Below are 16,387 nucleotides of genomic sequence, written 5' to 3' on the forward strand. Positions count from 1 at the left end.
TAATCCTGAAGGCTATTGAAGTGGTGTACATTCAGGTACAGGAGGTATTTCTGTTCCTAGAGGGTTCAATTTTTAAAAAATTATTATTAAAAACTGAAAATTACAAAGACAGGACAGCAGAAGTCAAAATCCAAGAACAGTCTAAAAGATAACAGCAAGTCTTATATCAACGAGATTGGAAAACTAAATATGTTCAGTTTCCATTATTAACTCTATCCCTTCCCCTTAACCCACTCTAATCCCTCCCTCTATCAAGAGTATCCCAATAATGGGTCCGATTTTTGCGATGTCCTTAAGCCAGAACCATACCCGACAAACAAATACAAGAGACCTTCTGAGCTAATAATTGAGAATCCAGCTGCGTGCCCCATGTGACGCACTATTCCAAATTGGCTCCCTTTTTTAAAAACTTAGTATTGTATTGTAACATTTATAACTCACGCTTTCCCACCTGTAGCAGGCTCAATGCGGCTTACATAAAAAACAAATTTACAAGATAGCACAAAATGGATAAAACATTTGAATATAATATATAAAGAGGTGGACTAAGAAAGGATAAGGGAGGAAGGTGGTACAGGTCGGGAGCAGAAGAGGGTGTAAGTTGGGTAAAGTATTGTGAAAAAGAAAGAATATATGATAATGGTTCGGAGAGGGATGAATTCAAAAGGAAAAAACAAAACAACATATTAAGTTCTGCTAAGTAATCAGATCCAGGTATCGCAGATGGATTTCTAATTTAAGTCAAGTCATACGAGTAGGCTTGCTTGAAAAGGTGAGTTTTAAGTAGTTTCCAGAAGGGTAGATGATTATTGACTATACGAATCGATCGTGGTACGGTATTCCAGAGCTTGCTGCCTATAACGGAGAAATTGGATGCATAGTATGTTTTGTATTTGATTCCTTTACAGTTGGGAAGGTGTAAGTTAAGATAAGTTCGAGAAGATCTAGAACAATTCCTGATAGGAAGGCCAATCAGATTGTACATGTAGGTACAGCAGCCAGCATCTTGCCAACACGCTCTATGCCTTTTAAGAACCATCATCGAACAAACCACACTCAAACACTGTGTCATAGTCAGTGGGATGTTACTCCACCATTGGAGTATACATTTCTGGGCCAGAAAACACAAATAGTAAAGTAATTGCTTTTCTGGTGCAGCAGTAGAACATCGACTAGCCGAATAATCATGAAACTGGAAAAAACAAAAACAAAAAAAACCTGATGACTAAGGGGGTCTTTACTAAAGATTAGCTCGCTTTATCTGCAGAAGGGTCCATAGGAATAAAATGGGCCCTGCTGCAGATAACTTGAGCTAATCTTTTTAAGCATCATCTGAGTCACATTAAGGAGGTACAGATCAGCCACATCAGGCGTAAGAAAACCCCCCAGATACTTGAAAAACCGATCTGCCCATCACAGGGAAAACGTCCCAGGCCAGGAAAGCTTGCCATCTGGTGAGGTAGCCAGAGCCTCCGATTTGTCTAGATTTAATAGAAAACCCGCAAAATCAATGAATTCTCCGAAAGCCTCCAAAAGTGCACCCAGCGGAATTCCGCAGATCAGTAAGCAGAACTAATAGGTTATCAGTGAATGCTGCCACCTTGAAGCACTCCCTGCCAACAACGACCCCGTCAGTTTCATTAAAATGAGCATGCACGGCGCTGAAAAACAGGACAGGGCCCCAGTAATGTAAGACCAGCGCGGGACAGACGCTTTAGCTGGTGGGGGTTGGGTACTTGTGGCAGCAGCGGGGAGGCAGCGGTGGTACCTTCCAGCGGCGGCTGGGGGGGGTGGCAGAGGTGGCGGAGGGAAGACAGCAGCAGGGAGGCAGGCAGGCCAAAATGTGCCCCCCCCCCCTTTGGGCTCTTTTCTAAAATAAATCAAGTCTAATTGATGGCCCTTCCCATGTGAACTCGAGAAGGTTGGGTAAGACTGTCCTAATGAATCTAAAAATCACAACAGATCTTTTACCTTAGGATCAACATTTTCTAGCTGCAAATTTATATCTCCTAACAAACAGTCTGAATTTATAACAGGCTCCTTTTAGAAAGCCACACTAGTGATTCTGGTGTGGCAAATGCGACAAAGCCCATTCAATTCCTATGGACTTCATTGCATTTGCCGTGTGGAAATTGCTAGAGCAGCTTTGTAAAAGTAGCCCGATGTATAATGTTATAAAATCGTACGGATAATAAAAAAAACAAACAAAGAGACCCCCAAAACAAACAGATAGTGCAGCTTTGTAAAAGGAGACCAATATATAATGCTATAAAATCGTAAAATGTTTTCTCAGTCTCAAGCCACTTTCCAGGAGGATAAAATAAAAAACAGATCTCGTGCAGGAATTGCTAGTGCAGCTTTGTAAGAGAAGCCCCATATATAGTGCTATACTCAATGTCAAGCCACTTTCCTGGAGGAGAATAAAATAAAAAAAGATCTTATTCATTAAGGAAGGATCAGAATTCTCACAAGCCATTATTTCTAATGAAGGCCGAATCCTTAAAAGTCATTGCAATGCCTCCCCCATGTTTATCATCTCTTGGCAAATAAAGAATTTTATAGCCTGGGGGGATGGGGTGGGCATATTTCTCTTAAAATTGGATCATTCTTCAAATAACCAAGTCTCTGTTAAAAAAAAACAAAATACCGGGCACATGAAGCAAATGTTTACAAGCAGATCAAGAATCTGGTGGGTTAGTAACCCTGTAAGCCCCTCATACTATATAACAGGTTGCCTAATTTAAGTGCCTTCTGCACATTTTAATTTATAGAATACTGCTGTCCATGTACACTTACCCAAGTAAATGGCAGCAACATACCTAAATGTGATTCTACATTTATGCACTCAACCTGCAAGGAGAGTGGCATGGGCAGGACATAGGTGGGGCTGTCATTCATGTGGGATACTTACAGAATACTGTAAGTTTTATGTATAAACATCACATCTATGCACTAAAATTAACTTAAGTAAGTTAGGACTAAACCCGCACATATATGCTGATGATGTTACAATTTATATACCCTTCAGAAATGATTTGAACGAGATCACTAAAGAAATCAACCACTGTCTAAATACGATGTACTTTTGGGCAACATCTTTCCAACTAAAGCTAAATCCTGACAAAACGCACTGTCTCATACTTTCATCTCAACACAACAAGTACAGACCTTCAACCTTAATCACCCCCAGCCTTAACCTTCCCATCTTAGAAAGCCTCAAAATATTGGGAGTCACTCTTGACCGCAACCTTTCGCTCGAAAGTCAAATAAACTCCACCACAAAGAAAATGTTCTTCTCGCTATGGAAGCTAAAACTAATAAAAACTTTCTTCCGGAGAGAGGTATTTCGTCACCTAATACAGTCCATCGTTTTATGCCACTTGGATTATTGTAACGGAGTTTACGCTGGATGTAAAGAACAACTAATTAAGAAACTACAGACGGTCCAAAACACAGCGGCCAGATTAATTTATGGAAAATCCAAATTTGAAAGTGCCAAACAGCTCCGAAAGAAATTACATTGGCTTCCTGTCAAGGAACGAATCATCTTTAAAATCTGCTCCCTAGTTCACAAAATTCTATATGATGAAGTCCCTAGCTACATGCTTAATCTAATCACCCTACCACCCAGGAATGCATTGAGACTATCCCGTTCGTATCTAAACCTTCATTACCCAAACTGCACCGGACTTAAGTACAAATCCACGTATGCCTCATCTTTCTCCTTCATCAGCTCGCAACTATGGAACTCTTTACCAAAAACTATGGAAACCATCCACAACCATCTAAATTTCAGGAAATCACTTAAGACCCTGTTATTTGGAAAAGCTTATCCCAAGGACTCTACTTGATACACATCAACCTAGTGACAATCTTGGACGCACCCACCCTTCCCTCCTCTTTCTTGGTTTCCCTGCTCCTTCCATCTCTTCCCCATCCTCCCCAATAGTACTTGTGTATGTTTTCTGTTGTATTAGCTTAATTTTGCTGCATTGCCATCTGCCTATGCGGTGCGCTGTAAGCCACATTGAGCCTGACGCTGTTGGGAAAATGTGGGGTACAAATGAGATAATAAATAAATAAATGTAAGCCTTAGACCCATCATAAATGTTAGTGCCTACATTTAGGTATGCTCATGCTGGGTTAAGTTAGCCTTCTATAAGGATACTTCTGTAAGTGTCCTTATAGAACAGGCTCACTACCTGTGTTCTTATGGCACCTAAATGGTAGCACTGTTCTAGAACTGACTCATTTTACCTGAGTAAGTAAAAAGTGATTTACAGATTTGAAGTGGGATTTTAAAGTGTCTTGAGTGGATTCATTAATCATGATTCAAGATTTATAAACAGAATTATCCTTGTATTAAAGGAAAGAATAAAGCCAGATGGTGTGCCTTCTGTGTTCTCTTCCCCTTATATTATACAAGGAAAATATTTACAAATCATTTTGTTACCTCCTCTTGTCCAAACTGCTCCATAGAATCACAATAAACTTCACTGTCTGAATCGCTCGTCAGGTGCTGCATCCCTGAATGCTCTTCAAGATGGTTTTCCTCTACATCTGCACACAAAAAGACTACATCTAAATGCAAATAGATTATTTCAGTCTATTTCTAGATAAACTGAAGGCAGGGATGTCAAAACCTAGGGCTTGGCCCTATAGTGTGAACAATGTTATTAACCCTCAGTCAGTGGACTCGTACTTAAGAGCTAGGTGACTTGGGTGTGGTTCACATAAAATCTGTGTGTATATAATATTGATTATAAGATAATATACACAGCTGTTTTGTTTAGGTTATACCAGCCTCATTGATAATGTTATTCTGAGTCAAAACACTCAAGCACTAAAATAATATTTTGAGTTGTATGCTCCACTTTCAAGAACTTTGTTCACAGATCAAGGAATCACACTTAAAATATGGAATTAAGGAAACAGCAGTTAAGGACGTCAACATTTCAGAAAAAGCATAATAATTTGAGGGTGCCATCAATCAAAAATCAAATGTTTGGTAGTATATGCACCCCTTTTTTCTTTTTTACAGTTAGAAATTTTTCTGCATCACAAGGCAGAATTTGTTAGATCCCTAACAAATCTGTATGCACATTTGGAAAAAGACACATAGGGCCAGATGCATCAACCAAACGTAAAAAAAAATCTAAAACGTAAAAGTCCCTAACAAATTTGAAAAAAACGAAGAATGCACCAAAAAAACAAGTCGCATGTGTTCGGTGCGGTATTGTAAAGTACAATGCATTAAACTGGTGTAATCCCCGTCGGTAATTGGCCCCTAAAGCATGCGCAGAGCAGTCAAGCGTTATGCTGGCTGCTCTGCGCATGCCACAAACGTCAAAACAACAACCAGAAAAAAAACCAAAACGCAAACACGTGTGTTTCGGGAGGTCACCGCTGCTCCCCGCTTCCCCCTGCAGCATAGAAATCCAAACTTTAGCAGCCCCGGCCCCCTCCCTTCCTCTCTTCCTTTCTTTCGCCCACAGCTCCGCCTCCCGCCATCCTCCGCCCCCCCCCCCACGGGCCCCCCCTCCGCCTCTCACCTCTGTGTGAAGGCGCTGCACGGGCAAGAAGAACATCTGATTGCCGCGAGTCTTCAGGACGTCTCTCCTGCCCTGACCTGGGCCCGCCCCCATCTGACGTAAGTAACCTACGTAGGTGAGAGGTGCTGCGCGGGCCCGGTAAGGTGGAGGGGGGCGGGGCTGTGGGCGAAAAAAAGGAAGAGAGGAAGGGAGGGGGCCGGGGCTGCTAAAGTTTGGATTTTTATGCTGCAGGGGGAAGCGGGGAGCAGCGGCGAACTTGGGAGGGGGGGCCGAGGATGGCGGGAGGCAGAGCTGTGGGAGAAAGAAAGGAGAAAGGGAGGGAGGGAGGAGGGCCGGGGCTGATAAAGTTGTGCTTTTTAATGCAGGGGGAGCAGCGGTGACCTCGGGGGGGGGGGGGGGGGGGGCAAGGACGCTCATAAATGACGGTCCTGACGAGCGTTTTTGCCTCCTCCCTCACGATTTTTTTTTTTAACATTACAGTTTGGAAGCCGGGCATCCCTAACGAGAGGTATAGACCTCTCGTTAGCTTTCCGGTGGTTTTCCTGCGTTAGGGCAAGCGGTAAACTTTGATGCATCTCATTCCAATAGGGTTTCTAAACAATTTGCTCATCTGCATTCCGTTTTCGTTAGCTGCTGTCGTCTTCGGAAGAAGGCCTTTAATGCATGTCAAGGTTTAAAACTTGTTCGTTAAAGGGTTGTAAAAGAGTCATTAAAGTTTAGTGCATCTGGCCCATAGAGAGATTATTTCAAAGATGTACTCACAGTTACATATTGAAACTAATCAAGATTCTTTATTTAAAAAATAAAGTTGGTGATATTTTTGGAATCCCAGTAAGGCATCATTGGAGAAAATGTCATTAAAAATTTAAGTTTCCACAAGGTATTATGATACACAAAAAATAAGTACATAAGTAATGCCACACTGGGAAAAGACCAAGGGTCCATCGAGCCCAGCATCCTGTCCACGACAGCGGCTAATCCAGGCCAAGGGCACCTGGCAAGCTTCCCAAACGTACAAACATTTTATACAAGTTATTCCCGAAATTGTGGACCTGGCAAGATCCACAAAAAAGTACAAAACATTTTATACTGCTTATCCCAGAAATAGTGGATTTTCCCCAATTCCATTTAATAATGGTCTATGGACTTTTCCTTTAGGAAGCCGTCCAAACCTTTTTTAAACTATGCTAAGCTAACCGCCTTTACCACATTCTCTAGCAACAAATTCCAGAGTTTAATTACACGCTGAGTGAAGAAACATTTTCTCCGATTCATTTTAAATTTACTACATTGTAGCTTCATCGCATGCCCCCTAGTCCTGGTATTTTTGGAAAGTGTAAACAGACGCTTCACATCTACCCGTTCAACTCCCCTCATTATTTTATAGACCTCTATCATATCTCCCCTCAGCCGCCTTTTCTCCAAGCTGAAGAGCCCTAGCCGCTTTAACCTTTCCTCATAGGGAAGTCATCCCATCCCCTTTATCATTTTCATCGCCCTTCTCTGCATCTTTTCTAATTCCACTATATCTTTTTTGAGATGCGGCGACCAGAATTGAACACAATATTTGAGATGCGGTCGCACCATGGAGCGATACAAAGGCATTATAACATACTCATTTTGGTTTTCCATTCCTTTCCTAATAATACCTAACATTCTATTTGCTTTTTTAGTCGTAGCAGCACACTGAGCAGAAGGTTTGAACGTATCATCAACGACGACACCTAGATCCTTTCTTGGTCTGTGACTCTTAACGTGGAACCTTGCATGACGTAGCTATAATTCGGGTTCCTCTTCCCCACATGCATCACTTTGCACTTGCTCACATTAAACATCATCTGCCATTTAGACCCCCAGTCTCCTAGTCTCGTATGGTCCTGTTGTAATTTTTCACAATCCTCCCGCGATTTAACGACTTCGAATAACTTTGTGTCATCAACAAATTTAATTACCTCACTAGTTACTCCCATCTCTAGGTCATTTATAAATATGTTAAAAAAGCAGCGGTCCCAGCACAAACCCCTGGGGAACCCCACTAACTACCCTTCTCCATTGAGAATACTGACCATTTAACCCTACTCTGTTTTCCATCTTTTAAATCCAGATACACAATATCAACTGGCTCACCTTTATCCACATGTTTGTTCACCCCTTCAAAGAAATGTAGTACATTGGTGAGGCAAGATTTCCCTTCACTAAATCCATGTTGACTTTGTCTCATTAATCCATGCTTTTGAATATGCTCTGTAATTTTGTTATTAATAATAGTCTCTACCATTTTGCCAGGCACGAACGTCAGACTCACCGGTCTATAATTTCTCAGGTCTCCTCTGGCACCTGTATCCCACCCAAATCTTCCTCGGTGAAGACCGAAGCAAAGAATTCATTTAATCTCTCCGCTACGGCTTTGTCTTCCCTGATCGCCCCTTTTACTCCTCGGTCATCTAGCAATCCAACTGATTCTTTTGCCGGCTTCCTGCTTTTAATATACATAAAAGTTTTTTTACTATGTGTTTTTGCCTCCAGCACAATCTTTTTTTCGAAGTCCCTCTTAGCCTTCCTTATCAGGGCTTTGCATTTGACTCGACATTCCTTATGCTGTTTCTTGTTATTTTCAGTCGGTTCCTTCTTCCATTTTCTGAAGGATTTTCTTTTAGCTCTAATAGCTTCCTCACCTCACTTTTTAAACACGCAGGCTGTTGTTTGGTCTTCTGTCCTCCTTTTTTAATATGCGGAATATATTTGGCCTGGGCTTCCCGGATGGTGTTTTTGAACAGCATCCACGCCTGATGTAAATTTTTGACCCTTGCAGCTGCTCCTCAAGTTTTTTTTCCACCGTTCTTATTTTATCATCGTCTCCTTTTTTAAAGTTAAATGCTAACGTATTTGATTTTCTATGTATACTTACTTCAAAGCTAATATCAAATCCGATCATATTATGATCACTGTTATCAAGTGGCCCCAGCACCATTACCTCTCGCACCAGATCATGCGCTCCACTAAGGACGAGGTCTAAAATTTTTCCTTCTCTCGTCGGCTCCTGTACCAGCTGCTCCATAAAGCTGTCCTTGATTTCATCAAGAAATTTTACCTCTCTAGCGTGCCCCAATGTTACATTTACCCAGTCAATATCAGGGTAATTGAAATCACCCATTATTATTGTGTTGCCCAGTTTGTTTGCATCCCTAATTTCCTTTAACATTTCTGCATCCGACTGTTCATCTTGGCCAGGCGGACGGTAGTACACTCCTATCACTATCCTTTTCCCCTTTACACATGGAATTTCAATCCACAGTGATTCCAAGAAGTGTTTTGTTTCCTGCAGAACTTTCAATCTATTTGATTCAAGGCTCTTGTTAATATACAATGCTACCCCTTCACCTATTCAATCCACCCTATCACTACTATATAATTTGTACCCCGGTATGACAGTGTCCCACTGGTTAGCCTCTTTCCACCAGGTCTCAAAGATGCCTATATCATCTAATTTTTCATTTAGTGCAATATATTCTAACTCTCCCATCTTATTTCTTAGGCTCCTGGCATTCGCATATAGACATTTCAAACTATGTTTGTTGTTTCTATACATCATGCTCAGTACTTGACAGTATTAATTTGCAATATTTTGTCTGATTTTTATTTAAGGAAACCTGATCTACTACGGTCTCTTTTGCAACCTCACTATCAGGGTACCCTAGCTTCTCTGTTTTGGTGATATCTTTGAAAGATACCTTATCCTGAACCATGCGCTTTTGAGTGACTGTCGGCCTTCCCCCTGCGAAGATCAATGGCTAGGGTAGAGAGTTTCTCACAGACTGCTTTAATATTAGTCTTAATTTCATGCAGAAACTCCCAAAATTTGCTGAGGGGTTCCAGTGAATTCTCTGGAGGGCTCCGTTGCCCTGCATCTTCTCTAGGCTTACTTTTAGTGATGGTGAAGCCGCCGGACGTCACCATCTTAGCTGCTTCGGAAGCGTAGGTGTGTGGCTGATTAGCAAATTCACTCAAAGCTGTATGCTGCAAATGCGACATACCATCTTCAAACTCTTCCTCTTCAACTCCTCTTAAGGATTTCATGGTTTTCTGTGTCGTAGAGGGTAAGATGCTGGGGATAACCAATGTTTTTGTGATGGGGCATGCGGAGTTTACAGCTCAGCCAGCCACCTTGGCTGTGACGTCATCCCCTCCCCCTCTTGCTCTAGACAGTAGTGACATGTGAATGTATGGACTGAAGTCCAAGTGACCCTCTCAAGTCAGATCTGCCTACCTATAAGCAAAGGAAATGTAGTTGGCCAGAAGACAGAATGTGTTTGCCGACGGCAGCTCCTATCCTGTTAGGGTGAAGAAAAAAAAAGTTGAGTGGACTTCCCATGGGCTTTGGTTTTATCCAGATAGAAAGTCAAAGCTTTTACAATCAAAAGGCAAATGTGGTTTAGTTAATAGTTCTAGCAACCTTTTTTCCTGCTTAAGATGGAAATCAGACAGTACCTTAGAAACTTTGGAAAGGTGTGCAGAACCACTCTATCACTGAAACAATTTTGTGTACGATGGATCTTCTATGAGAGCCTGGAACTCACTAACCCTGTGAGCTGAAGTAATCCAGTGGCTCAAAGGAGCTTTCATCAGATGAACTTCAACAAGAGCAAGCTCTGCATGAATCAACAACTGAAGGCCATGCAGAAATAGGTTTACCTTCTATGTGGCAATAAAGCTCTAACTATACTAAGCTGAACCCTAATAAATGTAGACGGTAATCAAGCAGTTTTTATATAGGTCAAAAGAAGGGATCAAGGGCCATACCCTCATACCAGATGAAACTTCTGCCATTTAAAATGATATCTTCCAGTCGAAGTTCTTCTGAAAGCCAACAAAATCTAAGAAACACCATCAGAGAAGCCCAGAGAAGCCACTGTTAATCTTCTAACATTCAAGCTATGCACATTTTTGACTGTAAGAGATCTGCGCTTAAGCATTGCCAGGGTAGCAAAGTGTCAACGTATATGTACAGAATACATGCACCAATTTACACCTTTTCAGAGCATGTGTTTTTCGGGGGTTGGTTCTGGGAGCGTGTTTTATATAGGCATATAGGTGACTATCCTGCTTATAATCGAAATAGAAAAACGCCTATATTGTGACCCAAATCGGGAGATAGACGTTTATCTCACAAAAACGAATAAAGCGGTATAATCGAAAGCCGAATTTGGACGTTTTCAACTGCACTCTGTCGCGGATGCGGACAAAGTTGATGGGGGCGTGTCGAAGGCGTGGTGAAGGCGGAACTGGGGTGTGGTTATCTGCCGATCAGAGATGGGCGCCTTTCGCCAATAATGGAAAAAAAATATGCGTTTTTAGCGAGAATTTAGGGCACTTCTCCTGGACCCTGTTTTTCCACGAATAAGGCCCCAAAAAGTGCCCTAAATGACCAGATGACCACTAGAGGGAATCGGGAATGACCTCCCCTGACTCCCCCAGTGGTCACAAACCCCCTCCCACCACAAAATATGCCGTTTCACAACTGTTTATTTTCACCCTCAAATGTCATACCCACCTCCCTGGCAGCAGTATGCAGGTCACTGGAGCAGTTATTAGGGGGTGCAGTGGACTTCAGGCAGGTGGACCCAGGCCCATCCCCCCCACCTGTTACACTTGTGCTGGTAAATGGGAGCCCTCCAAACTGCCCCCCAAACCCACTGTACCCACATGTAGGTGGCCCCCCTTCACCCCTTAGGGCTATAGTAATGGTGTAGACTTGTGGGCAGTGGGTTTTGAGGGGGATTTGGGGGGCTCAACACCCAAGGGAAGGGTGCTATGCACCTGGGAGCTGTTTTACCTTTTTTTTTTTTTTGTAAAAGTGCCCCCTAGGGTGCCCGGTTGGTGTCCTGGCATGTGAGGGGGACCAGTGCACTACGAATCCTGGCCCCTCTCACAAATAAATGTCTTGGAGTTATTCGTTTTTGAGCTGGGCGCTTTCGCTTTCCATTATCGCTGAAAAACAAAAACGCCCAACTCAAAAAAAGATAAACGTCCATGTTTTTTGAAAATACAGTTCGGTCCGCCCCTTCACGGACCCGTTCTCGGAGATAAACGCCCATGGAGATAGTCGTTTCCGTTCGATTATGCCCCTTCACGTTGCCTTTACAAAACAGGTAGTTTCTTGGCTTTTGCACGTGGGTGTGCCATTATAAAATCAAGTTCTAACTGCTTAAAATACTATTGTGTGTTAGATAATTCTGAGATATTTCTGTTGTATACTTGTACAAGATATGTTTGAACTGCTGATATTTCTGTCATTTAAAATAACCCTAAAAACACTGGAAAAAAAATGAAAAAGTACGTATCAGTATATAGCTCAAAATAAAAAAGTCAGCGTGCCTCAGAAGTTATCTATAACATACATATCACTGCTCAAATATGAAAAAAAAAAAAAAAAAAGGAGTTGGACATTCCTTGTCTTGATCTGTACTATTCCCCCCTCCCCAAAAACCCACTCAAAAAGTGTGTCTACTCCTAATTTTGTAAACTAAAAATTCTAAATCAAGCCTCTTACTCTTTATCTGGTTTGTCCCAAGTTCTATCCTCAAGAGCTGCAAGCAGCCCAGATTTTCAGAATATCCCTAATGCATATGCATGAAAGAGATCTGAATACGATGGATGAGGTGGGCATGCAAATCTCTCTCATGCATATTCATTAGGGATATATTGAAAAACTGGTCTGCTTGCAGCCCTTGAGGACAAGCCTGCTCTATATAATAGATTTAGGGGATCATTTGCTCCCAGTTAGTTGTGCTATCTGCTGCAGAGCCCACAGGAATTAAATAGGTCTTGCAGCAGACAGCACTTGCTGTTGGTAATTTCCTTAATAAAACAAGCTAGAAGTAATTAATGGCTCTGATGTCATATGCAGCATTTAATCTGACAAACAACTACCTATATTTCAGAGCTGTTCTTCTCAGGCCCCTTTGGATGCACCTTCATAGAGTTGCACAAGACAAGACCCCTGAAAGGACTGACCTGTCAATTTATCTTTGTCGGTACTGCTCGCAATTACTCTAGAAAGTTGGTTGTTTTGCTCATCTTCAGCAAAGTCTCTGCCAATGGATGTATCATTCAGAGAGGATTTCGTCTGTATGTCTGGGACAAAGCCAGTCTCATTTTTCTCAAAGCCACTGGTGACACTGCTGACCTCTGGACCTCTCTCAGCTGCTGGATCCTGCTTCATAATCTTTGCTTCTGTGAAACAAGCAAACATTGTCACAATACATTGTACTAATCAAAACACAATGGAAGTATTTAATTAAAAAAATATTGAACTGCCAAAGTTTACACATAAATTTAACACATCTTAAAAAATTCATGAGTAGGGCAAAATTTTAAGCCACTTATGAGGGTAAAGCCCTTGAAAACTGCACATGGGATGGTTAAATCCATGGTTATTTGTCCAGTTATAAACATGACTTGCAGTGTTCACCAACACATAGAATTGTAATGAGATACTGCACATGCAAAGAAGCTCATTCCTATGTAGCCCACAGTGACTTAGTTATCACTGTGTTATGGCAAAGCGAAGTTACCCACTTGTTGCAGGTGTTCTCCGAGGACAGCAGGCCATGTATTCTCACATCTGGGTGACATCATCTTATAGAGCCTGGTGCACATGCTGCCCAGTGTATACAGATATTAGAAAATTCTAGCGGCGCCCCACCGTGCATGTACCTTCCCACCTGATGCACGAGTGAAGGTTCCTCAGTAGGATAACACTGCTGAAAGAATACAACTCCTATGGAAACTGGGGAGGGTATGTGAGAATACTTGGCCTGCTGACCTTGGAGAACACCACTACAGGTGAGCAACTTTGTATTCTCCGAGGACAAGCAGGCCATTAGTATTCTGATATCTGGAAATCCCTAGCTACCAGGCTCACAAAAAACAACAATGTCCTAGGCTCTTCCTCCATCTCCAAAAGTGGGATGGTTGAAGCAATCTCCTTTACAAAACTCAGAGGGCGCAGAGGTACAGCCCTATTCTTCCCAAGCTTTCTCCCCAAATGTAGAGAGCGGTACCAAATGGGTCAATGTCCACACCTGTCGAGGAACTGGCATCAAAGACCACTCCACGGGCAATCTAGGAGCCTCAGAAAGGAGTTGAGGCTGAGCTGCAGCTGGCACAAGCACCCTTGATGGCTGAGTGGCATGCAGTTGAAACATCTGTGCCAGCTCCTCCCTGAGCACAGTCTGGTATCGCTCATTGAAGGCAGGCATCGTAAAGGCTGGGAAGCTGGCTCGGACAAAGCCTGAGACAGCCAGTGTGAAACCGAGAGCGGGAACTTGACTGCTCGAAGGCTGTCGCACTGGCAACTCCACCAAAGAGGGGGGGGGGGGGGGCTAGCCTCTCGGTGCCGATGCTTATCGAGTAGTAGCGATGCTGTTGCCCCAGCTCTCCTGGCACCGTTATTCGAAGAGCACCGATGTTTATGCTTCTTTGGCTTCTCTCGACACTCAGCATCACTGTTGGATCTGACGCTGACCGGTCCCAGGGCCTACTATCAGCAACTGATGTCGGGGGGGGGGGGGGGGGGGGGGTTGGAGACCTCGATGCAAGTGCTCCCCAGTGGTAGATGAGGTCTGAGCAACCATTGAAGTCAATATTGATGGACCAACTTTCAAGGAACCAAAAAGCTTCTCGGGCTGGACCTACTGCACCATCTGTGTCCTCAACTACATTTTTAAACAGAGAGAACAAGAGTTACTCATGGTTAGGTCCAAGGCACCAAATATACCAATTGTGTGGGCTTGATAGAGAGAACATCTAACTGCACTGGATGCACTTTTTGAAGCCACTGGGGGTCCCCCTTCTTGGATATCGAGAAAAGAATTGTGGCTAAATTAAATTTCTCAATTTTGAGCATCAAAAATGGGCAAAGCTCAAATTGAGGTCAGTCCTCAGGTCTGAAAGGGGCTTAAGAGCTACGGGAAAAAGAAAGAAAGCTTGAAGAGTCGAAAAAAAATAAGAAAATAAAGGGACAAGTACTAAAAATAAAAGCTATGAAGAAAATGAGGAAAAAAATGAAGGAAAATCCGCACGGGAAGGCACCGAAAAAGTATCTGTTGAAAGTGCTGAGGAGAGACCATGAGGACGAAACCTCTCTGTCCCACAGGAAAAACAAAACAGACTGAAGAGCCTATGCATGTGTGTCAGGCAGGAAGACACTCATGCATGTGCACTGGGATGCTCGATCAGATGACATTACCCAGATGTGACAATACTAATGGTCTGCTTGTCTTCAAGAGAATTTAAGTCACATTAGTGCTCGTTAGCATGCGTTAAGGCGGAAATAGCACAACATAGAGCCTTAATGCAACTTGATAACTTTACCCCTTAACTTTCTTAACAGTCATCCTGGTGGCTCTGTTCTCAGAAAAAGCTTCTGTTTCCCAGGGTCATCAGGGTCTGAGGATGCTGCACAGACAGACCCAACTATTTCACAACAGCAATTACTAGTGGCCAACAGGAATGGTTCAAGGCACAGGCCAGGTGAGGCACTGGCTCAGGGAACCAAAAACCAGCATCCCTGCAGAACCAACTCCCTGCCCCTCCAGCTAACGGCAACATCTCCCTCCCAATACTTTGGCTAGTGGAAACAAGTACAAATTAAAGAGAATGGACAAAGGAGCGATCCCTGCGGAACCCCCTTTGCCAATTTCCTCTTAGATTAAATTTATGCAGACTGTGCGATTAGAAAAGACTCAAGCCATTTCAAAACCATAGATCTCATTCCAATAATTTTAAGATACTGTAATAGTTTAACATGTGCTACCATAACAAAAGCAGCAATAAGACCTAATTATACCCATAAGGCATCATAGCCCTGATCTGACTGTACTAAAATCTCATCCACAATCATAAGCAATAAAGACTATGCTGGCATTGATACCCTGCTTGGCAGCTGTGTGGTAAATCATTCCTTTCCAGAAAATCATTTAACTGTAGTATCACTATTTTTTCCGGTACTTTATTTAGCAAAGACAAATTGGAAATGGGCCAAAACTCCAAATAGCCATCTCTCAAGCTGTTACCCTTCTTTAGGATAGGAGTGATGACAGCCTCTAAGACGATTTGGAACCACTCCAACTTCTAAGGAAAGATTAACCAAATGAGTCACACATAGAGCCACCAATTCTTTACATAGTGACAAATAACAAAAAAAAGTACTAAATCCAACAATGCTGCAGAGGAACTAATAGATTTAAGATGTTTAACAATCTCAGTGTCCCTTTTACAAAGATGTGCTAAAAAAGACCCTGCAGTAGCGTTGGTGAGTTCCCCAGGATCAAAGTCCACTGCACTAACCACTAGGCTACTCCTCCAAGCACTGGTTGTTCATCTCTCATAGAATCACAAACTCATATTGATTCACAAGATTCATTACTTGGGTGTACCGCATTACCTTTCATCTTATTTCCCTCCTCGAGCACTATGCTCTTCCCAAGCTCATAACGTTTGACATTCCTTTGCTTCGCATTATCTGCCATGCTTTCATCTGCACCTGTTTCTTCACCGTGGATCTCACATTGTGGAATGTTCTTCCAATCTATCTACTGCTAGAATGAAGCCTAGCAAGATTCAAGGCTGGTTTGAAAACTCACTTATTTAAAGATGCTTATGGCATTTGACCTTTTTGCCTATGCACTCGACGGTGGACAGCACAGTCCTGGTAGCCACACTTTCCTGTCCCTTTACTCCTACTTCCCATGTTAATGTATTATCCACTATCTTTCTTTTCTTATCTCTTTATATTGGAAATCGTGTATAGCTTTTCTTCTCCCTTCCTAGAT

The 16,387-nt window shown here is 42.5% G+C and overlaps 1 protein-coding gene across 2 annotated transcripts in view; it reads right to left on the bottom strand.

Moving 5' to 3' along the window:
• ACBD5 (acyl-CoA binding domain containing 5) overlaps positions 1 to 16,387 on the bottom strand; it is a 99,937-nt gene that overhangs the window by 40,124 nt on the left and 43,426 nt on the right. For both annotated transcript variants that reach the window (XM_030199279.1, XM_030199280.1), the window contains 2 exons: positions 12,567 to 12,785; positions 4,454 to 4,560 (listed from right to left, as the gene is read on the bottom strand). In XM_030199279.1, the coding sequence (XP_030055139.1) occupies positions 4,454 to 4,560; positions 12,567 to 12,785 (326 nt within the window). The remainder of the gene's footprint in view (positions 1 to 4,453; positions 4,561 to 12,566; positions 12,786 to 16,387) is intronic.

This window comes from Microcaecilia unicolor, chromosome 1, assembly GCF_901765095.1.
Source record: "Microcaecilia unicolor chromosome 1, aMicUni1.1, whole genome shotgun sequence".
Lineage (NCBI taxonomy): Eukaryota > Metazoa > Chordata > Amphibia > Gymnophiona > Siphonopidae > Microcaecilia > Microcaecilia unicolor.